The sequence below is a fragment of the Zosterops lateralis genome (assembly GCF_965231275.1).
Source record: "Zosterops lateralis genome assembly, chromosome: 19".
Classification (NCBI taxonomy): Eukaryota; Metazoa; Chordata; class Aves; order Passeriformes; family Zosteropidae; genus Zosterops; species Zosterops lateralis.
This window is the reverse complement of record NC_139779.1, coordinates 2462474-2485847: the sequence shown is the minus strand read 5'-3', so window position 1 is coordinate 2485847 and position 23374 is coordinate 2462474. Positions and strand designations below refer to the sequence as shown.

Genomic DNA, 23374 nt, shown 5'->3' with positions numbered 1-23374 from the left:
ACTGGAATTGGGGGGAGCCTCTCCCAGCCCCACAACCAAAGGCTTGGGCAAACCCTTCTCTCCAGCCGCTCCCTCCTGGCTCTGGGGTGGTGGATCCACACAGCCCCGTGGGGTCTGTCCCTGTCTGCTCCCACCCCTCGCTCCACAATAAATATTTATACTGTGCTGTACAAAATACCAGTGCTTCTCCGCCCCGCCGGGAGGGCTCCTCTGCCCGGCCCCGCCGCTTCACTTGGGGGACTCCCTGCCTGGCGACAGCTCCCGCTGGCTCTCCAGCCCGCTCACCAGTCTCTGGATGTTCTGCAGTTCATTGAGAGACTCCTTCAGGGAGGAGCCCTTAGGGGAGGCAGCGGGGCGCTGGCCGCCCCCCTTGTGCAGGGGCACGTCGGGCAAAGGGCTGGATTCCCGGCTGCTGCTGCCGCCCGCCTTGGAGCCCTCGGAGGTGGGGTTGAGGCTGGCGGGCAGGCCGGTGGTCAGCAGGTTGGTGCTGGGAGGGATGGTGACGGGGAGCTGGTAGGGGCTGAAGCGCAGGCGGGGCCGGCTGCTGCCCAGGAAGGGGTTGCGGGACAGGGGCCCGGCGGCGGCGGCGGCGCTGGTGGCCGGCATGGCCGAGGCGGCCGCTGCTGCTGCTGCCATGTAGGTGTAGGGGTAGGGGAAGAGTCCGCCGAAGGTGGGCATCGGGATTCCCTGTGGGGAGAGAAAAGGGGTCAGAGATGTGCTGCTGCTCTGCTGTGTCCCCCACCTCCTCCTGTCTGCTCCCCATCAGTTGTGTCCCCCCAAAAAAAAGCCAAGGCAAAGATGGAACAGCACGGTGTGACCCTAAAAACAGAACCCTAACCCTCCTCCCTGGGGGTACCAGCCTCATCTACCCCATGCCAAGCCAGGCTGGTGACACCGAGCACAAACCCCAGTCTGAGATCTGCCCCATCCCTTCCCCGCGCGCTGCCTGCGCAGCGTCACAGCCCCTTAACCACATTAAAACACATTGTTAAGCAGGACAGATAAATTAGGGGAGTTCAAAGACATCTCTATGTATTCCATCAGAGGAGATGGGAAAGGCAACCCCAGCGCAGGCGCTGTGGGAGAGCTCCAGAGCTGACAGGAAGACAGGGAGCTGCTGGATGGGGACAGCCAGGTCAGGCAGGGCCACAGCTCCTGACTTTGCCCTTGACTATGGAGGAGCCATAGCAACTGCAAAAAAAAATCAAGATTCCTTCTCAAATCAACCCTGAAGCCACTTTCACAATGTCCCCCGAGTTCTGCCTGTGCCACATCTGGGAACATGTCAGAGTGTGTCACCCCCTTGTCCTTATGGGCTACAAAGGGCCTGAGGGAGGCTGGGGGCACCAACAGCTCCTTCCCTGCAATGGGGCCACTCTGCATGTCCCCACTCTGGAGGTGACACCGGCCAGGCCTGACCTGCATCCCCAAACCACTCCGCTCACTCAGGGAACGTTTTTAGGAGGACATGAGGAGGAGATTCCAGGGCCCAGCTGTACAGCAGGGATAGGGATGGGGACACAGGGCTTACCTGAGAGGCCAACATGTGCTGGGAGAGGTGGAAAGGGAAGGGGGTGGCCGTCCCTGCCGCGCCCGGGGCGGACGAGAGCGCTCCATTCTCCAGGCTGCCCCCGCCGGTCACCGAAGCCAGCAAGTGTCCCATGCCCATGGCAGAGAAGGCTCCTGGAGCCATGGCAAACTGTCCTGGGTGGATGAAGAGGGGCTGCCCGGCTCCCAGAGGGCTGAAGAACTGCTGCCCGTGCAGGCCAGAGAGCGCCAGGCTCTGCAGGTGCCCGGCACTCAGGTGCGGGGGGCTGTCCGTGTGCACCATCAGCGGGGCGAAGGCCTCCTTGCCCAGCCCGCCGCCCTCCGTGTCCTTCTTGCCCGGCTCCATCTCTTTCCTCCGTCCTTCCACCTTGTCCTTCTCCAGGCCCCGTGGGCCAAACAGGCTCTCAGCAGGACCCTCCCGGGGGGATGCACCATCCTTGGCTTTCTCAGGGCTGTGCCTCTCCTTGCTCCTCTCCTCCGGGCACCGGGGGCTGCCGCGGGGCGTCGCGTCCTCCGCGCTGGGGCTGGCCGCTGCCACCGGCCGCTCCTCGGGCACCTTCTCCACCTCTGTGTCGCTGTCAGCCCCTGGCTTCTCCTCTGCAAAGGGAGGGAGAGGCAGAGTCAGAGCAGAAGCACCCAGGGAGCTGAGGAAGGGTCGCTGACAAGAGCCCTGGTGTTAGGGAGAGGTTGCAACAGCGAAGCCGCAATTGTTATTAATGGGAGAGACTTGTTTTTTGGAGAGCAGAAATGGGCCTTGGTGCTATGGTCACTCTGGGGAAAGGGGATTAACAAACAGCAAATGCTGTGGCTGTGCCAAACAGGAAAAAAAAACTTTGATGGAGAATCAGAGTCTATTACAGCATCGCTTTCCTCAGCTGCTAAGGATGAGGAGAGCGGGCAGCGCGGGAGGAAATGGTCCTGAGTATATTTAATTACACGGAGCCGATCGCCAGTGCACCGTGGATTTATTCCAAATGTGCAGGTTGAGACAGGTTAAAGAGCCAGCTTTAAGGCTAGGAGTGTGGTACAGACTTCTCTAAAAAGGGGCTTTAATTTAAAAAACCCCATTGAGCTCTCAGAGGAGGCAGGGGGATGCGAGGCGAGGCTGCACGGCTCCACTAAACGAGAAAAGCCTTTTGGTGCGGGTGAGGTGAAGCTCTGCAGGCTGGGGCAAATATTCGGGGAAGCCTTTGAAAGTGGAGAGGGGTGTAATAAACCCTCCCTCCAGCTCGGGGTGGGGGGTTGCAGTTTTGATGAAGGTTTGCAGGGAATCGAGTTGGTGGAAAGTTTAAAGAGCAGATTGATAGTGCGGCAAGACAAAACCCAGCATCCAACGACTGCAGCGTGGGAGCTGCTGGTTTATTTTCATCTACCAGCTTGAAGCCCTGGAGTTCCGACTTTTTTTTTTTCTCCTCTTTCAATTGTATTAATTCTTTTTCTTTTCTCTTTTTTCTCTCCTTTTTTAGGGGAGTGTGAGATTCCCCTGGAAGGCAGGGCACGCCAGGCTAACGTGGCGAGCACACGGGCTGCTTTGCCATTTCTTCTTGTATAATATAAATACAAGGCATCAGGTGCACAGAAGATCAAATATATACTCAAAAAAACCCCCCAAACAAATAAAGAGAAAAACATTGCAAATCCTGAATGCCAATTTGCCTTTGCTCTGTTTTCATCCTTTCAACCCCTGGGCTCCCCTGTGCCCACCTTTATTTTCCCCGGTGTTTTTCCTCCCTGCCCACAGGAAAAAACCAACACTCAGCAGCCCCGAGGGAGCTGTCTGGGGGACATTTTTGGGGACATTTTGGGGACATTACCTCTGCTGCTGCCCTTGAGGCGCAGGGGGCTGGGGAGGGCCCCCACGGGGGAGTGCAGAGCATCCCGCACGGCCGAGGGCTCGCAGGAGGAGGCGTCCGACTCGCCGCCGTCGCGGTCGGGCTTGCAGGGCTCCTCGTACATCCGCAGGGAGGGCAGGGAGAGCTGCTTCCTGCAGGGGGGACAGGCACAGTCAGGCACTCCTGTCCCCCCACGGGCACCCAGCTGGGGGTGGGTGGGTGGGGGAACAGGAGCACCCCTTACCTCTTCTCCCTCCGGCCATTCCCCGTGTCCCGAAAGCCTTTGGCGAAGGGGTTGTTATCGATTTTCAGCTGTGTGATCTGAGAGAAGGGGAGAAAGGGGGTGGTGTGAAGCTCTGGGTGCCCCCTCCCTTTCCCCGCCGCCGTCGGGGAGCCCGGGGTGCTCGGCTCAGGCCGCGTTTAACACACCACACGCTTTATTAAAAATGATGCTGAGGTTTGGCCTTTGAATTATTAATACCGTCTTAATGATAGGAAGTTATTTTTCACGGCCCCCCGGAGGGAAGATGGCGACTGAGCCGCTCTGGCGCTGGTTAAAAGCTATTCTTATCCCTCCCCTGCCACGGGGCTGCTGCTGGGGCCGGCGACATCAGGGCGCTCAATAATGCATGGCCCTGAACACACGGCCCCGAGAGGGGGGTCTGGAAAAGGCTTGGCTGCCCGGCCCCTCCACGACCCCCAGAATGAGCATCCCCCTGGCCTGAGCATCCCCCTGGCCCAAGGAGCATCCCCCCAGCCTGAGCATCCCCCTGGCTCAAGGAGCATCCCCCTGGCCCAAAGAGCATCCCCCTGACCCGAGCATCCCCTTGGCCTGAGCATCCCCCTGGCCTGAGCATCCCCCCAGCCTGAGCATCCCCCCAGCCTGAGCATCCCCCTGGCCCGAGGAGCATCCCCCCAGCCTGAGCATCCCCCTGGCCCGAGGAGCATCCTCCTGGCCTAAGCATCCCCCTGGCCCAAGGAGTATCCCCCTGGCCTGAGCATCCCCCTGGCCTGAGCATCCCCCTGGCCCGAGGAGCATCCCCCTGGCCTGAGCATCCCCCTGGCCCAAGGAGTATCCCCCTGGCCTGAGCATCCCCCTGGCCTGAGCATCCCCCTGGCCCGAGGAGCATCTCCCTGGCCTGAGCATCCCCCTGGCCCGAGGAGTATCCCCCTGGCCTGAGCATCCCCCTGGCCTGAGCATCCCCCTGGCTCAAGGAGCATCCCCCTGGCCCAAGGAGCATCTCCCTGGCCTGAGCATCCCCCTGGCCCGAGGAGCATCCCCCATCCATCCACCCACCCGACGGGGCCCACGGCCGGCGCAGCTCGCGGCAGGGCCGGGCAGACAAAGTGCTCTTTAATCGATTGTGACTCTTCGCCATAAACTTTACGAGGGAAACAAGCCCACCAGGACCCTCAGACAGAGCTGTCAATTAGCGTCAGCAGCCAGGGGTGGAGGTGGGGGGTCAGCTTTTGGGTTAAAACACACACACACACACACACAGGGCTCTTGGAAGGGGACTCTGCTGCCCATCGCGCTCTCCTGGCTCTGTTTGCTCGCTTGCTAAATCATGAAAGCGACTAAAATTAGCTTATCTGCCTCTGTTTTTTGGCTCCTCCAGAGCCCTGGGCACCTTCTCGGTGAGGCTGCCCAGGCCTGGTGCTGCTCTCCACAGCCCGGGCCTGCAGCAAAGTCTCCCACGGCCCAAAAAGGCGCAACAAACTCCGCCAGGGGAATTATTCATCACAATAACAGAAATCCTGACAACAGCATTGACATTAATACTAAAAACAACAACAATAACACAAGCAGTATGAGGGTACATCCCACTCTGAGTGCTTGAGGTTTAACCTTCCTACTTTTGCTGCTTTTTTGCTCTGAAATATCCTCACCAACACACAGGGACACACAAAAATACGGTGATACGGGGTGAGGGATGGGACAGGAGGGAGAACAAGGACAGGGATGGGGACAGGGATGGGGACAGGGGTTGTACCTTGTCGTTCTGGTAGGCAGTGACAGCGATGAAATCGGTCTCAGGGAACACGTATGTGCGGAAGGTGCTGTAGGGCAGCTTGAGGATGTCGTTGGCCCGCACGATGTGGAACCTGGGCTGGTACTTGTGCATGGAGTTCAGGATGGTCTGGGGTGGACAAGAGAGCACAGCCCGAGGCTGCCGTCAGCCCTACACATAAAAACCCTTTTTCTCCCAAAGCCGACCAAAAAAAAAAAAAAAAAAAAAATATTACACCCCTCAAATTCACCCAGAGGAACGAAATTTCTAATTTCTTTTTTTTTTTTTTTTTTTTTTTTTTTTTCTGTCCCCAAAGAAGGAGGTCAGGCAAGGCAGGCACAGCAGCATCTCTGCGGGTGCTAAGCACGGCAATAAAGCAGCAAAAAAAGGGATCTCCCGGCTTTATTACAGCCCTGCCAAAGCGCCGAGGCGACTTCTCCACATGTTTTCTCTCACCGCTTTTCATATTTCCGTCCTTAAAAAATAAATTACTATCCCTCACCACCGCCACGAAAAAAAAAAAAAAAAAAAAGAAAAAAAGAAAAAATGTTAAAAGGCTCTGGGTGAGTGTCGGGGGCGGCAGGAGCCGGTGCCAGCCCTAACCAGAACCTGCGACCTGAAAGGAGCGTTTCACCACGAGCCACAGCAAATTTATGTCTCGGAGCAACGTTGCAGAAGGAACAGACTTTTTCCTTTTTATTTATTTTTTTTTTTTAATTTTTTTTCCCAAGCCAGGTGTCTGAAAGCCTCGCCAACACTCAAAGCCGTTCTCTTACTCTTTCGTTTTAATTTTTAAAGTTTGTTGTGTTGTTGGGTTTTTTTTGTTTGTTTGTTTGTTTTGGTTTTTTTTTTTTAATAAATAAAACCCGAATTTTTCTCATTATTTGGCTGAGGATTTCTTTTTTTTTGGAAGCGGCTGAACACCCCGACCCCTCTCGCCCTTCGCTTTCCTGCCCCGATGGGGAATTTAAATAATTCCCCAACCTGCTGCGGGGGGACTGAAATGCAGAATTCACTGCCCGGAATTCGTTAGGGGAGACGGCGAAAACTTGAGTAATTATTGTCAAATAACGTCGGCCAAATGGCTAAATAATTATCACTTCATTTCGGTTTAGAAGGTAATAAAAAAAATCCCCCTCCTTTTTTTTTTTTCTTTTTTTTTTTTTTTTTTTTTTTTTTAAACCCAAGCAATAATCACCTGCTGACGAACTGTCAGATCGCTGTTATATTGATATAATCTAGACGGGATTTATCATGAAAATGGTGCAAAAAACTCTCATTCAGGCGTGCAAATCTGCATTCCTTTAAAAAAAAAAAAATAATAATCATCCCTCTCTGAGCAGATGGGCACTGGCTAAACCCTCATCTCCCAGATTTAACACAGCCCGGATTTTGGACAACGACAGACACCAGGAATCTTTAATTGAAGGAGGCGAACCGTTAAAAAGCGCTGAATCAAAGTAGTTTTTCACCAGCTCAAAGCCAAAAAAAAATAAAATAAAATAAAATAAAAAAAGATATATTTTTAGGCTCCTTCTCTATCGATTTACCTTGCTGGCTATAAATAACCTGGCGATGTATTATTTAACAAAGACGCTGTTTTCCTGCCTTAAGAAAAATAAATAAATAAATAAAAGTGAGAGAGAAACAAAAAAAAATAATAAAAAAAGAAATTTTAAAAAAATAGGAAAAAAAAAGAAAGAAAAAAAAAAAGAAAGAAAAAAGAAAAAGAAGAAGAAGAGAAGGGGGGAAAAAAAGAGGGGGAAAAATAGAGAGGGGAAAAATAAAATAAAAAGAGAAGGGAAAGTTGTCCGTTGGCTGCTGTGAGTCCCGGCCCCGCAGCCCCCGCAGGGCCCGGCCGGCCCCGGCTCCCGTTAATTCCCGTATCGGCGGCGCTGCGCCGTCAACTTTCCCTTTATCGCCCTAAATGCTCGCTCGGGGGAAGGAGAGCCGGGATTTCCCCCTCCGTGCATTCCCCCTCTCTCGTTCTGGGGCTCTGCAAATGGCCAGCGCTTTTCGCTGCCTTTTTTATTTCTTTTCTTTTCTTCCCTCCCTCTTCTTTTTTTCCTTTCTTTGTTTATTTTGACTGGCGGCTTTTGGGGTTAATTTCTTTGTTTTGTTTCAGCTCCTTTAGGTGATGCAGATGCCATCAGGGGGGTATAAACAGGGGCTTTCAGAGGCAGATGGTGCCAGCAGCTCCAGCCCTTCTCTCCCAGCCGAGGGACCCGGGGCAGGTGCGGCCGGGCCGGGGGACAGCGACAGCTCCTGTCCGGCGCCTAAATCCATCCACATCCCCAAATTCCTCTCCCCGCAGAGCCTCCAGGGTTTGGCGAGAAGCAGCAGGACAGGCCTGGAGGAGCCAAAGGGGAGCCCGAGGCCAAACCTGCGTTTTTTACCCCCGAGAACGGAGCTGCCCCTCGGGCCGGGCGGGAGCGGGGGCTGCGGGACAGCCGGGCCACGGCACCACGGCAGGGCCCGGCCGGGGTGGAGGAGGATCAAAACCCCCACGGTTCCCCCATGGGTGGATTGAGGGCAGCCCCCGCAGCTGGTGCACACAGAACAGGGCAAACCGTACACTGGACAAACCCCGCACAGGGCAAACCCGCAAACCCACACCGGGCAGACCCTGCACAGGGCATACCCAGCACAGGGCAAACCCCACACCGGGCAAACCCCGCACCGGGCAAACCCCGCACCGGGCAAACCCCACACTGGGCAAACCCCACACCAGGCAAACCTCATACCGGGCAAACCCCACACCAGGCAAACCCCACACCAGGCAAACCCCATACCGGGCAAACCCCGCACCGGGCAAACCCCACACTGGGCAAACCCCACACAGGGCAGGGACCCCGCACAGGGCAAACGCAGCACAGCGCAAACCCCAAATCGGGAAAAATCCCACACCGGGCAGACCCCGCACAGGGCAAACCCTGTACAGGGCAAATCCTGCACAGGGCAAACCTCACACTGGGCAAACCCAGCACAGGGCAAACCCACACCGGGCAAACCTCACACTGGGCAAACCCTGCTCCTGGTACACCCCGCACAGGGCAGACCCCATACAGGTGAAATCCCGCACAGGGCAGACCCCGCACCAGATAAATCCCACACCGGGCAGGCCCCGCACCGGGCAGGGACCCCGCACAAGGCAGACCCCGCACCAGGCAAACCCAGCACAGGGCAGACCCTACACAGGGCAAACCCCACACCAGGCAAACCCAGCACCGGGCATACCCCGCTCCTTGTACACCCCACACCGGGCAAACCCAGCACAGGGCAAACCCAGCACAGGGCAAACCCCGCTCCTGGTACACCCTGCACCGGGCAAATCCTACACAGGGCAAACCCCACACTAGGCAGACCGTGCTCCTGGTACACCCCACACTGGGCAAAAACCCCACACCAGGCAAACCCCGCTCCTGGTACACCCCGCACAGGGATGTACACACCAGGCAAACCCCACACCAGGCAAACCCCACACCAGGCAAACCCCACACCGGACAGACCCCTCTCCTCCCCAGGATCCTTCCCCGGAGGACCCCGCTCTGCCCCACAGCCGCACTTACAAAGCCGTGCTTGTCCGAGATGTTGTTGGTGAGCTTGAGCTTGTGAAAGGCAACAGGTTTGGCCATCCACTGCTCGCCCGTGGCCGGGCTGTCGGGGTGGATGTACATGCGCTTGGGCATCTCCGGGTCGGCCTTGCCGGCCACCATCCAGCGGGAGTTGTGGAATTTGTACCGGCAATCGTCGGCAGCCACTATATCCATCAGCAAAATGTACTTGGCCTTCTTGTCCAGGCCGCTCACCCGCACCTTGAACGGGGGGAACATCCTCCTGCGGAGAGACCCAGAGCTCTACAGGGCTGCCCCCGCCCGCCGCCGGCCCCCGACGGCTGCGGCCCCACCGAGCCCCAAAACTGCCCGGCCCCGGCCCCACCGAGCCCCAAAACTGCCCGGCCCCGGCCCCACCGAGCCCCAAAACTGCTCCCAAAACACCATCTCGTTGAGGATTCCCCACCTCTTCTCACCCCGCTGTGCTGCCAACACAGTGGCGGAAAAGCAGGGGAAAAGCTCAAAAAATAAATCCCATTTCAGGGGGATAAGGAGGTGAAAATATATCTTTGTTTTGTTCTATTTCTCTGCCCTTCTCCGAGCCGCTCTCTCAGCACCTCCCGCTGCCTGTCCCGGGCCCGGGGACGACCCCGGGCGTGGGGAAAGTTTGGCAGGAGGGAAGGAAACAGCGGGCAGCGGCCGTAAACAACGGGAGCGGGGCATTCCCAGCGCTCACCAGTTTAATTCGGGATAAAAGTAGTGACGGGAGAGATGGGGGGGAAACTCGGAGGAAGCGGAGGGAAAAACAGCTCTGGAGAGATGGAAACTCCCCGGGAGCGGGATGGGCGGGGGGCGCAGGTGCGGGGCGGGCCGGGGGGGCTCTTACCTGCCCGACTTGGTGATCACCATCTCGGTGCCCAGCTTGTGGAACTGGTCCCAAAGCTCTTTGGCTTCCAGCGTGACTTTGGGGTCGTCCTCCACCTCCTCCTCGGGCTCCAGGCTCTTGAGCGAGCGCAGATGGGCGGCTTGGTGGTGGTGGTGGCCCAGGGCCGAGACGTGCAGGCCGGCCTCGGCCGCCCCGGCCAGCCCCGGGTCCGGCATGGGCTTGGCCAGCGCGGCCGGGGGCAGAGCCAGGGCCGGGAAAAAGGACGGCTGGGCGGCCGCCAGGAAAGCGGACATGGGGAAATCAGCCGGCCGCGGTGCGTGGAAAGGGTGGTAAGCCATGGCAGTCCCTGGGAAGGCTGGATCTCTCATCGGTGCATCCACAAATCCAGGAGAAAAAGAGGGATTCCCTTGACAAAAAACGCGCGTGTGCGTATTTCTTTGCTTTCTATTTCTTGGTTTTCTATTTCTTGGCTTTCTATTTTTCTATTTTTTTTAATTTTTTTCCTTCTCTCCTGCCCAGCGAACTCGCGCTCGAGTGTCTGGAAGAGGAAGGAAAATCAACAACACAGAGACACACACACTCCGAAAAAAAAAAAAAAAAAAAAAAAAAAAAAAAAAAAAAAAAAAAAAAAAAAAAAAAGAAGCGAAAAATCAGCCGAATTAGATTCGGGAAAAAAATTAAAAAAAAAAAAAAAAATTAAAAAAAAAAAAATTAAAAGAAAAAATTAAAAAGAAAAAAATAAAAATAAAAAAATAAAAGAAAAAATTTTAAAAGAAAAAAAATTAAAAGAAAAAATTTAAAAGAAAAAATTAAAAGAAAAAATTTAAAAGAAAAAAAATTAAAAGAAAAAAATAAGAAGAAAAAATTAAGAAGAAAAAAATTAAGGAGAAAAAATTAAGAAGAAAAAATAAAAAGGAAAAATTAGAAAGAAAAAAATTTAAAAGAAAAAAATCTTTAAAAATAAATAAAATTTAAAAAGAAAAAATTTAAAAGAAAAAAATTAAAAAGAAAAAAATTAAAGAAAAAATATGTAAGAAGGAAAAAATCAAAAGGAAAAGCGAGGCAGTTCCCGGCTCCTGGGACTCGGTCTGCGGAGGGGAGAGACAGTAGGTCCTTATTTTTTGTTGTTGTTGTTGCAGCGAGGGAGAAGCGAGCGAGGGGAACGAGCCCTCCCAGGAAAAGTCCTTCCCGACACTCCAATAGAAACAAAAGGCGGGTCGGGGCCGCGCGGGGCTGCGCGGGGCGCGGCGGGGAAGGAGCGGAGCGCTCACACCCCCGCGGGCCCGGGCTCTGCCCCGCCGCGGCCGCGCCGGCTCCGCGCTCCCGGCTCCGCGCTCCGGCCGCTCATGGCCCAGGGAAGGCAGGCGAGCTGCGGGGAGCGGCGAGATCTTGTCCCGATCTCTGTAAAACTGTGACTATCTCACATGTCCTTCCTGCTCTGATCCGCCCGCTAATGAGCCAAGCCCCCTTGATTGCTGATTTTACGCGTTTCAGACCAATTGTGGATCTGCATAGGCGGGGTTTTGACAGCTCCGGCCAAGCTCCGGGCGCGGGGGGGAGCGCGGGGGGCGCGGAGGGAGGGAGGGAGGAAGGGAAGAAGGAAAAAAAAAAAAAGAGGGAGAAAAGAGAAAAAAAAAAAAAGAAAGAAAAAAAAAAAAGAAGAAGGTGTCGGAAGCATCGGCAGTAAGAAAACATGTCAACAGAATAAAATATTAACCAATGACAGGGAAAAGTGCTCGAAATCCCACCCCCGGCTCCTTTCCGCATACCGGGTCAGCCCCGGCTGCGCCGCCGGTCGGTGCGGGGCCCGCGCGGAGCCGGGCGGGGAGGGAGAGCCGCGGGGGCGGGGGGCGGCGGCCGGGGGGCCTCACCGGGCTCCGCGGGGGCGGCGGGCCGGGGAAACGCGGGGGGGAGAGAGAGAGAGAGAGAGAGAGGCCGAACGGCAGATCCTGGAGAGCGGAGGGCGGTGGGGCGCGCCCTGCCCGCTGCTCCGCGCACACACAGCCCAGCACAGCCCAGCACAGCCTCTCAGAGCCTCTCAGAGCCGCGCAGAGCCGCGCACAGCCTCTCACAGCTTCTCAGGACCGCGCAGAAACCGCGCAGCGCCGACGGGGCGGCCGCCAGGAAGCTCAAAGCCCCGAGCGGCGATTCCAGCGCGGGTGAGTCGCTCCCGGCCGTCGCCCCCCGCCCCTGGCCCTGCCCGGGAGCCTGAGGGGAGGGGGGTTCCCGCCCGCAGCTCTGAGGGGAGGGGGTTCCCGCCCGCAGCTCTGAGGGGAGGGGGTTCTCGCCCGCAGCTCTGAGGGGAGGGGGGTCCCGCCCGCAGCTCTGAGGGGAGGGGGGTTCCCGCCCGCAGCTCTGAGGGGAGGGGGTCCCGCCCGCAGCTCTGAGGGGAGGGGGGTTCCCGCCCGCAGCTCTGAGGGGAGGGGGTCCCGCCCGCAGCTCCGAGTGCGGACCCCGTCGGGTGCGCGGCCGCGGTGCCCGGCCCGAGGGGCTGTTTACCCGGGCGGGGGGAGGCAGATAAGGAGCAGGGGGACACTCCGGGGCTGTTTGCTGAGGGATTAGGGCCGGTCCCGCCGCGCCGGGGCCTGGGGGGGAGGCGGGCGCGGTGGGTGTCCCCTCGGAGGGGCCGGTGTGGAGATCTGCGCTGATTAACTGAGGGCCGCGCTGGCTGAAGAGGGCCCTGGCGCCAGGCGGCTGAGCCCTCACAATAAAGACCCGTCTCTTGTCACTTCATATTTACCCCCAAATCTTCAAAAAGCGCCCTGCCATCCTTGCAAGGCTCCTGCCCCCGCCGCCTGCGCTGGGACCGGGCGGGATGGAGGGGGGGGATGGCGGCCGGGCCCCTCCTCTGTCCCCCGGCCTGTCCCCCCGGCCTGTCCCCCCGGCCTGTCCCCCGGCCTGCCCCCCGGCCTGTCCCCTCCTCTGCCCCCCGGCCTGTCCCCTCCTCTGCCCCCCGGCCTGTCCCCTCCTCTGCCCCCCGGCCTTTCCCCCCGGCCTGTCCCCTCCTCTGCCCCCCGGCCTTTCCCCCCGGCCTGTCCCCTCCTCTGCCCCCCGGCCTGTCCCCTCCTCTGCCCCCCGGCCTTTCCCCCCGGCCTGTCCCCTCCTCTGCCCCCCGGCCTGTCCCCTCCTCTGCCCCCCGGCCTTTCCCCCCGGCCTGTCCCCTCCTCTGCCCCCCGGCCTTTCCCCCCGGCCTGTCCCCTCCTCTGCCCCCCGGCCTGTCCCCCGGCCTGTCCCCCGGCCTGTCCCCCCGGCCTGTCCCCCCGGCCTGTCCCCTCCTCTGCCCCCCGGCCTGTCCCCCCGGCCTGTCCCCCCGGCCTGTCCCCCCGGCCTGTCCCCCGGCCTGCCCCCCAGCCTGTCCCCTCCTCTGCCCCCCGGCCTGTCCCCCGGCCTGTCCCCCGGCCTGTCCCCCCCATTCCCGCTCCCTCTCCTTGTCCTGTATCGCCGCTCCCCGCTCAGAGCGGGATGAGAGAACCCCCCGGGTACCCCTTTCCCATCCCCACTTCTCCTCTCTGTCCCTCCTCTGTTCTCCCCCGGTTCATCCTGCCCCATCCCCATCCCGGGCTCTGCTCGGGGCCATCTCCATCTCCACCTGCCCGCGGCAGGTTCAGGTTCAGCTCTGCCCGCTCCTCACCCACCCCCGGGGGGGTCCCGCTGACCATTGAACGGGCATTGAGCGGGGACTGAAATTTAAACCCGATTTGGACTTTGCTTTCCTCTCGCCGCCGTTGGAAAACTGCTGACGGGAAGGTTTGGCCAAAAAAAAAAAAAAAAAAAAAAAAAAAAAAAAAAAAAAAAAAGTGGGGCTTGCTTGTGGTTTTATTTTTTTTTTTTTTTTCTTCCTCAATTTTTTTTTCCCCCCTCACAAAGAAAAAGTGGAGCCTTTTATTGCCTCGGGGGGAGTTTCCCCAGGCCGGGACGGTTCTCCCGAGGACACCTCGCCCGTTTCTCCGCGGGATCTCCCGGGGATTTGGGCCTCCTGGGCCTGGAGCAGCCGTGTCCCGGCGAGGGAAGGTCGCTAGTCCTGTAACACCGCGGACAGAATAAAACCAGCCACAGCAGCCTCGTCTCCACGACCTTCCGTAGCGACCGGCGGCGGGATAACGGGGGATAACGGGGATGGGGGATAACGGGGATGGGGGATAACGGGGATGGGGGATAACGGGGATGGGGGAAACGGGGATGGGGGATAACGGGGATGGGGGAAACGGGGATGGGGATAACGGGGATGGGGGAAATCGGGGATGGGGGAAACGGGGATGGGGAAAACGGGGATGGGGATAACGGGGACCAGGGAAAAGAGGGACCTGGGGATAACGGGAACCGGGGATAACGGGAACCAGGGAAAACGGGGACCAGGGAACCCACTGCGTTGCCGCCCCCCGGGACACGATCCTGCACCCCCGGACGGGCCGTGCCCGCGAATCGCCCGTCGGTGACCGAGCACCGGGCAGGGAGAGCAGCCACAGCCGCGGTTCTTGTCCCCAGAGCGGCTGTGCCCCGGGCCGGGGCCGAGGAGTGTCCCCGAGGGAAGGTTTCCGATCTGCAGTGATCAGAGCTGCCCTGCCTGGCTCCGGTCCCCGGGCATAATGGGAATAATGGACACCGGGCTGGTCCGGTGGATTCGTCCCCGGGATCCGCCCCGGGGATCCGTCCCCGCTCAGCCCCGGGAAAACCGTCCCGTCGGGCCGCCCCCCGCCCGCCCCGCATGGCTCTTCCCCTTTCATCTCTGCCCATCTCCACTCATCATCCCTTTTCTATTTTTAGCCGGCAGACTTAGGCCTTGGCGCCAGGCCGTTTAAGACCTGTCAAAGTCCTTCATATTTCCCTCATGTCACACGGACCTTTCGCTCCCTTCCCCGCGCCATGCGAGGGCCGTAATTTGGATCTGTGAGCTGGTGAGCAAATGCAATTTGCTCTTCTCCATCGCTGTGTTGTCTCCGTGACCCCAGCCAGCAGGACGGCTGGTGTCCTGTCCGGGCCACTTACACAAATTGCGGCTGATTGATGAAAAATAACAATTCTCACAAGCAGCCGGGCCTCCTCCTTCCCCTCCTCCTCCTCCCCCGGCTCCACCAGCCCCGGGAAACGCTCCCCCCGGCCGGGGCGCACCGGGGAAATGGGGTTTTTTTTGGTGCCCGGGGAGAGCCGTCCGGTCCCCAATTCCCGGCAAAGAGGAGACCCCCGTGCCCTCTCACTTTCCCAAAATTGGGGTGGAAACGGGCCCGTGGCGTGGGGAGAAGGACACGGTGCCAACAGGGGTCCACGGCCGGACAGACGGACATGGGGATGTCAGAGACCCCCCGAGCGGAGCCGCAGGTGCGGGCTGGGGGAGGAACCGGGGTCTCGGGGGTCCCTCCAGCCCCCGGGGTGTGTCCCCCGCTCCGAGGTGGCCCCGCAGCCCCGGCTGGGCCCTGGGACAAGCGGGGAGGAGGAGAGGGGCAGCCCCGCAGCCCCCGCAGCTTCGTCTGCCTCTCTTCTCTTCTCTTCTCTTCTCTTCTCTTCTCTTCTCTTCTCTTCTCTTCTCTTCTCTTCTCTTCTCTTCTCTTCTCTTCTCTTCTCTTCTCTTCTCTTCTCTTCTCTTCTCTTCTCTTCTCTTCTCTTCTCTTCTCTTCTCTTCTCTTCTCTTCTCTTCTCTTCTCTTCTCTTCTCTTCTCTTCTCTGTCCCGGTCTGATCTCACCGCCCCGCGCCCAGGACTCCCCTCCTTCTCCATCCCTTCTCCGGGTTGGGAATCCCCAAATCCCCTGGAGATCCCGGGAAAACGATTCTGCTCCCCCGCCGCGCTCCGGTGCCCGCTGGAGGGGACGGGAAGGGCCCGCCGGGCACCGGGGCCACTCTGATGCCTTTTCATCGAGGGATGCTCGACGTGACACCAGCCTGGGCACCGCCACCCTCCTCATCCTCCCGTGGGAGCCCCCCGGGCCGCTCCCCGCGCCCCCCGAGCTCCCCCTGCCCTCCAGACTGTTTAGATTTCCCTCCGGCTTTAAAGAAAATATTTCCAGTAATCCAGATTTCTGGAAAATAACAACACGCGGGGAGACGCAGACACAAACGCCGCTGAAGTTTATCCAGAGTTTGGACAATTTATAAACACATTTCCCAGGCTGTTTGGCAGGGGCGGGCGGCGAGTGACCCCGGCCCGGCATCCTCCATCCTCAGATTGCTCCGAGCCGCTTTGGAGCCGTCAACCTGCGCTGAATTGAATTTTAAATTATTTTATTATATATTTTTGGTTGCAGGGCGGGGGCGCGGGGCTGTCCAGGTCGTGGGGCATTAAAAGGAGATGGGAATCCCGGTGCCAGAGCGAGGGGACCCGCCTGGAACCGAGGATGGGCAATGGGAATGGGGATCATGCAAATCCCTCTGTTTAAAAAACTCCCATTTGAGAAAGTGTGTCACATCCCGGCGCGGGCGCCTAATCCCGGGCTAATGGAATTACCGGCGTATGGGATGGGGCCGGGGGCGAGCACAGCCCTCCTCCCATCCCGGTTCTGCGGGGAAACGGAGCCGCAGATCCGCCCAGATCCTTGCCGGGACCCCGGGCTCGGTGTCGGGACCCCGCCCGGGTCCCCTGGTCCCCCCTCGGTGCCCGTCCATAATTGGGGTCCCGCCAGTCCAGGGAGGGGCCAGCCGGGGTTCCTCCTAAATCAAACTGCAAACGGCGTTATTGGATAAAATGATGCTGTTGGGGTCTCCTCTCTGCTCCCTCTCGGGATTAATGGCAAAGATTTGGGGTCGTTCTGCTGCGTAGATGGGGATGAGGCTGCCCGGCTCCCTCAGCTGGAGATGGAAAAGGGGAAAAATTACAAAATCGGAGGTTCTGGGACAGGGATAAAAAAAAATCACTGAGGGCTCCAAACCTGGTGCGACCTCCTCACAAAATCCCCTCCCTGATTGTCCCTGGGCAATAAAATCCTCGAGGATGGGAGGAGAATCCCCGTTTCTCTCCCTTCTTAGTTTTATTTTCAGACTGTTCCTGGTGGGTGCAGTCCCCTTATGTTGCCTCTGGAAGGAGGAAGGTGCAGGGCAGCCCCATCCCCACCAGGGTCACCCAGCCCCCCTTTGCATCCCCAGAATCCCTTTTTCCCCCCTGTTTGGGGCCAGGAGTTGGGCAGAATTTTACAGGATCAAAGGAAGGATGAGTGAGCCGGGCCTGTGTGGGCAGAGCTGACGGGGTCTCACATCTTGGCCCGTTTGCCTCAGACTCCCAGGGCTCTGGGAACTTGTCTGGAATCACATCTGAGGCAGGACCTGACGCCGCTGCTCCCACGTCACATGAGCTGCGGTTTTTTTGGTCGAGGTTTGACTTTCAGAATTGCAGAAAAATCAAAAATCACCGTCTCGTGTTTACAGGGGGGAGAGAGCATTTCACTGGCCAGAGGATAAAACCAGAATAAATCATGAGCTGGTCCTGGGCAGGAGTAACAATTACCATTGCATCTCTCTGAGTAACAATTCTCATTGCATCTCTCCCTGCAGGAGTAACAATTCTCATTGCATCTCTCCCTGCAGGAGTAACACTTGTCATTGCATCTCTCCCTGCAGGAATAACAATTCTCATTGCATCTCTCCCTGCAGGAGTAACAATTCTCATTGCATCTCTCCCTGCAGGAATAACAATTCTCATTGCATCTCTCCCTTTCCTGGGTGTCTCACCACAGACACATTTGATGCACACCAGCGCTGCATGGAAGGGCCAACTCTCACAATCTTGATTTACATTTCCTCCAAAAGCCAGTGCTCTTCCAAGCCACTCTTTGCCAGAGGCAGAGAGGTGGAACACGGCCCTGCAGGCAGGACGGGCTTGTTCCATCTTTGAACTCTTGAAACCAGCCTGAAAACTCAAATTGCTCTGGGGGCAAGGCCTCATCTCAGCCCTGGATCCAGCCCCATGCCCGGGCACCTCTGCATTTCTCATTGCTCAGATTGTTCCTCACTTCTCTGCAGGTTCTGGGCTCTTGCACTGACCATCCTAAAGAATTTGAGGATTTTGCCATGCTGAAACCCTCAATCCCCTCTTTCCCATCTCCTCACCCACACGAGCTCTGTGGCACTGGCAGATTCACTCTCTGGGGCGTGTTTTCCATGGATCCCTCAACGGAGGCAGCACCAAATAACAAGCAAATCCCAGCCCCGACGCCGGGCTGCCGGCACAAAGCAAGCAATTGCCCTTCCCGCAGGTCACTAAGCTCTTGACACACGGGCTTTGAGACCTGGGCCACGGGGAGGGAGGCTGAGAGGGAAGAAAAGATAGCGGGGACAATGGCTGGGCTAATAACCCTGCTCCCAGCTTTGTCTGGGGACACTCCAAGTGATGCTGGGATCAATCAAAAAGAAAAACCACCCCCATGCTCCTGCCTGTGGCAAAGCTGGAGCTGTGTAGAGGTGTCTTGTCTCTGCCCTGACACCTCGACAGGAAAGGGTTTGGTAGCAGATGAACCTCACCGACCCCTGTGAGTTTTTTCTTGCTTGAAGGAGTGAAGCATCACAGCAGGAAAGAAGAGGAGGCTGTTCTGGGTTAATTTAACTGCTGGCTTTATTCATCAGGGTGTCTGCCCCAGCAGACACCCCTCTGGAGAAGCAGACGGGGGAAAAGCGAGGGAAAAATTTTTTTTGAACCCCCAAATGTAACACCTTTTATTGGGGGGAGGAACTCAGGGATGGGTTTAACTGGGGACAAATCAGGGACTAAAGGGTATGACTCTCTGGATAAATGACACACATATTAACAAGTTAATAACTCGGGTGGAGAGACAGCTGAAGTCTTGTCCAATCACTTGGGGCCCTCACTGGAACTTTCCAGACTTTTGGGAGAGACCCCAAAGTGACAGACAAGACCCAGGGGCTGGAAAACTTCTGACTGACACATAACTGGGGTTGGGGTGAAACCAATGAAGGTGGAACATGGGGCATGGGACAAACCATTGCAACTTATAAAAATGAACTTAATACAAGGAACAAATACATACATAAAACTGATAAAACCAAACCCACACCACTACATCTCTGCTGCAGGTATTAATATCCCCTGTTTTACAGCCAGCAATAATTCCCCACTCTGTGCTTCCCCCCTTTGCATGCTGAAAACAAACCCTTCACTTGATCCGTTTGTCCTCTCCGGTTGCCATCTGTCTTCCATCCTTCAAATCTCACCTTAAAAACAGGGACTCTTGAGCAAATCCCCCCCGGCAGCCCCGCGTGCCGTCTCGCCCGGCGCGGGCCCGACACCACCAGCGCTCATTGAAGTCAAGGGGATTTGAGAGCGCGCAGGACACGCCGGGATTAAGGCCACAGATTGTGCTCCCGGCTCTGCCTGCCTGGGCTCTGCTCCCTCCCCTTCGCATCAGCGAGGTGTGGGCATCCCCATCCCTCTGTGCTTCAGGTGTTGGTGAAGATCTTGAGCCTCCCCAGGTGGGAGCAGGGGAGGTCACACCCTGTGCCTTGGGGAGGAGGCACAGGGGGTTTCACAGCCTGTTTGCACAGATGTGTAAGTGCTGTCTCACCTCACGGCATCCCATCCCAGTCCCCATCCCATCCCGTCCCATCCCAACCCTCTCCTGTCATTCCCATCCCATCCCGTCCTGTCATTCCCATCCCAGCCAAGCCCAATCCTGTCCCAGCCCAGCCCAGTCCATCGCATCCCAGTCCATTGCATCCCAATCCTGTCCCAATCCTATCCCATCCCAATCCCATCCCATCCCAATCCCATCCCATCCCATTCCATCCCAATCCTATCCCATCCCATCCCAGTCCATCCCATCCCAGTCCCCATCCCATCCCAACCCTGTCCTGTCATTCCCATCCCAGCCAATCCCATCCCATCCCAATCCCATCCCCACCCCCGGGGCGGCCCCGGCTGGGCCGTGAATCACTGGCACATCAAAGCAGCCCTGGCAGCCGCTCCGAGAGGAAGGACAGTGCTCCGTGCAGATGCTCAGCAGCAGCTTTTCTCAATTACAGAGAGCGGCAGAATTCACCAGAAAACCCAGGGAAAGGGAGGGAAAAAATCCTGACCAGTGGAGGGAAAGAGTCCTGGCCAGTGGAGGGAAAGAGTCCTGGCCAGTGGAGGGCCACATCCCTTTGAAGCTTCAGACCAGCACATCACCAAGTGCCTCCATTTCATCTCCAATATTGCACTGAATTACCTCACCTTCCCCTCCAGCCCTTGCTGTGGTGGGGATCACCTGCTCCTATCAAAATCTTGGTCCTCTTTAGGAAAACTCCTCCTTGCTGGTCTTCACGGGCATGGAGGGGAGCTCAGAGTTCTGATCTTGGGAGCTGGTGAGATTCCTCCTGGAAAATAAACCCAAATAAAATTTCCACCCTGGAAAATAAATCAAAGCTGACTGTGTGACCCACAGCAGGGTGACACATGGTGGGTTTTTGGCTGAGCCTGGCAAGGACAGCCCTGACCCTGCCCAGCTCCCACGGGCACTGGGGACTACCAGGAGCAGGAGTCTCACAGCCTGGTCAGTCACCCGGGCAGGACAATGGCATCACTCCCACATGACAGCTGGACTTTCCCCCTCCGACAGCAAAAAGAGCGAAACTCAATGTACCTTGGGAGGTGGATGCAGCAAAAAGAGCGAAACTCAATGTACTTCGGGAGGTGGCTGCAGCAAAAAGAGCAAAATTTAATGCGCCTTGGGAAGTGGCTGCAGCAAAAAGTGGAATATTCAATGTACTTTGGGAGGTGGCTGCAGTGTGGGCACCCTGGAATGGGAGGAGAGAAAGGAGGATGTGCCTGGTCTTTCCACTGGGAGTCATGGAATGGGTGCAAGGTGGGATGGGGAGCAAGGCCAGCTCATCCCTGCTCCCACATCCCCACTTTTAAAGTGAAAATACAATTTATTCTCTCCCCATCTTTCTTCCCATGGCCCCATGAGCTGCCAATTCCCACTCCTCTAGAGAAGGATCCAGAGGGGGGCTGGATGGGAATGGCATTAATGCCCAGCTGGCACACGGGCAGTGGCTTCACCTTTCATTAATATCCTGTAATAATATTGTAAATACTCACAGGGAAATAAATAATTGTATCCTATAAAAGGAGCAGCAGCCTGTGGTTTGAGCCAGGACTGGTTCACAACACTTGTTTTAAGGAGACGTTTCATGTCTCGTTTATAGATTAGGTTTTAACCTGACAACCTTTTGACATTGTATTAAATTAGAAATTAACTTTGTATGGCTGCTCACCGTAGAACTGACCCACTGATAGGCTGAGTGCTAAGGAATATTTCAGATACCTTTCAGACAGCAAAGTTCCCGAGAAAAGTCAGAGCCTCCTCCTTGATCCAGACCAGGGCTTTGCTATTAATTAGTATTTATGGTCAGGTGGCAGGAATGCTTTTCCATGGAGGGGGAGCAGCACTGTGCCCATCCCCAGGGATGTGCTGGAGGGAAGGAGATGGAGGTGACAGGGAACACTGCAAGCCCCTGACCCTGCCGTCAGGATTTCAGCGTAATTTCCTGCACCAGAAATTCCCAAGAAAGGCAAAAATCCAGTCTGGGAACTCACTGACAGACGCGCAGCTTCAAATTCCGCCCGAGCCCAGGGAAAAGGGACGGGGTGGCAACTGATGGGACAGTGTCAATGCCCGGGGATGTCTGTGTGTCCCAAAGGACATGAGGTGTCCCTGCTGTGTCCCCGCCGTGTCCTGCCCTTTGCTCCCAGCGGGGCAAAGGTGTTTTTTGGGGATAATTGAAACCTGTCCCCAGCACGGGGCGGGGGCCCAGCGGGGACAAACCTGGTGACATCGGCCACAGGAGGGCTCGCCCTGTAGGGCTGGGAGGACTCTTGAGCCCAAATTTACACTGGCAACTAATTAATTAATTATTGATTTATTTAATTAATGCCAGGGGACAGCGTGAGGCTGAACAGCCCCTGTGCCCTGTTTGTGGGACAGAGGGGACGCTGTGCCCGGCTGTGCAGGGCAGGGACAGCTCAGGTCTCCTATTCTATTCTATTCTATTCTATTCTATTCTATTCTATTCTATTCTATTCTATTCTATTCTATTCCATTCCATTCCATTCCATTCCATTCCATTCCATTCCATACTATTCCATTCCATTCCATTCCATTCCATTCCATTCCATTCCATTTCATTCCATACTATTCCATTCCATTCCATTCTACTCTATTCTATTCTGAACCTCTTTTCTATTCCCAATTCTGTTCCCAGCAGCTCTGCCCCTACCCTTGGGGAGCCGAGAGCTCGGAGAGGGGCTCCTGCAGTCCCCAGGAGCCTTTTCCAAATGCTTGTCCCGGTGCCTTTTCCATCTGTGGAACAGGCCAAGCAGTGGATTCAATTATTTTTCTTTTTCCCTAGCACACAAGACACTAATCATTTATTACATTAAAAAAAAACCCAACCAAAACAACCCCCCTGCCTCCTCCCCACCTCGTCTCCACAACTTTTGTTCCCGTTTTATCCAATTAAAACTCAAGGCAAAAAAAAAAAATATAAAAAAGAAGTTTCGTTTTCTCCTTTTTTTTTTTTTTTTTTTTTTTTTTTAAATTTTTTTTTTTTTTGCAATCACAAAAAACCCGATCTCAGCCCCATTGACTCGCTAATTGTAAGCGCTCAAATGGTCGGGTTTAAAGTTACACTTAGCAGCTGTGAAACATTAGGGTGAAGTGATTACAACCTACTGGAGGATACCGAACATTTTTACAATATCTCAGGAGCATAAAGGGAAAGACAACAGGAAATGGCGCAAACTTTCCTACCCTGCACAGCAACAAGCCAGAGCGAGAAAATAAATGTAGAGACGTGGCGCAGACGTGGTTTGGATGCTCAAAAAACTTTCCTGAGGAGGTTCTGGTGAGGAAAACACAGATTGAGCCCCTTTTTTGGGCGCTCTGGGGGGACAGGGAGCAGCGATGGGGGATTTCACAGCTGCACTTTGCAGCCAAACTCTCTGCTGGGGAAGGAGGATGGAGATCTCGGCAGTGTTTTGCCCCTTGGATGGTCCTTTGCGTTGTCCCAGCAAATGTTTTGGGCCTGGGGAACGCTGGTGAGGGCAGGACAAGGCAGAGTTTGTCCCTTCAGGATGGGGATTGCTGGGCTGGGCTCAGCATCCCCACCAAAGCCACCAAATCCTGAGCTCTTCATGCTCTGCAAAACACCAGGAAACTCTGATGGTGACACCCAGGCCCTGGGTGTGATTTCATTGAACTCCAAGCTGTCACTTCTGCAGAAACCTTTGACTTCCCACTCCTTTCCAAGCAGCCCAACATCCTCCTGCCATGATTTAAGCCCGCTACACGCGTGTGTTTATTACAGAAACCAGGGGAGGATAAGAAAGCAATATTTCATGTTAATTCATGAAATCTGAACTCAACTTTTAATAGAAGAGCCCCACTTTATGCCCAGAGTGATATACAGTCCGGCCTGGCTTTAAATGAGACGTTTTGCCTTTTGAACTCAGCAGGAGCCCTCTGCTTACGACTACTGGAAACGGTTTAAAAACCTGCAAGTCCCCGTGTCTCTTGAGCCCTTTGGTTTATATCAGGGCACAACATTCTTTGCTGGGCTGCTGGAGA

The 23374-nt window shown here is 56.2% G+C and overlaps 1 protein-coding gene across 2 annotated transcripts; it reads right to left on the bottom strand.

Annotated features, from left to right (window-relative positions):
- Nucleotides 1-228: 228 nt before the first annotated feature.
- TBX2 (T-box transcription factor 2) lies at nt 229-12650 on the bottom strand (the record flags this gene model as incomplete). Of its 2 annotated transcripts, XM_083875142.1 has the most annotated exons (8): nt 12573-12650; nt 9833-10370; nt 8962-9229; nt 5375-5521; nt 3625-3701; nt 3363-3532; nt 1532-2145; nt 229-687 (listed from the first exon to the last, which is right to left on the bottom strand). In XM_083875142.1, the coding sequence occupies exons 2-8, from the start codon at nt 10198-10200 to the stop codon at nt 229-231; spliced, it is 2103 nt and encodes a 700-aa protein (XP_083731268.1). In that variant the 5' UTR covers nt 10201-10370; nt 12573-12650. The 2 variants fall into 2 exon arrangements, with proteins under 2 accessions (XP_083731268.1, XP_083731267.1); XM_083875141.1 differs by lacking the exon at nt 12573-12650 and having other exon boundaries at nt 9833-11323.
- Between the last annotated feature and the right edge of the window lie 10724 nt (nt 12651-23374).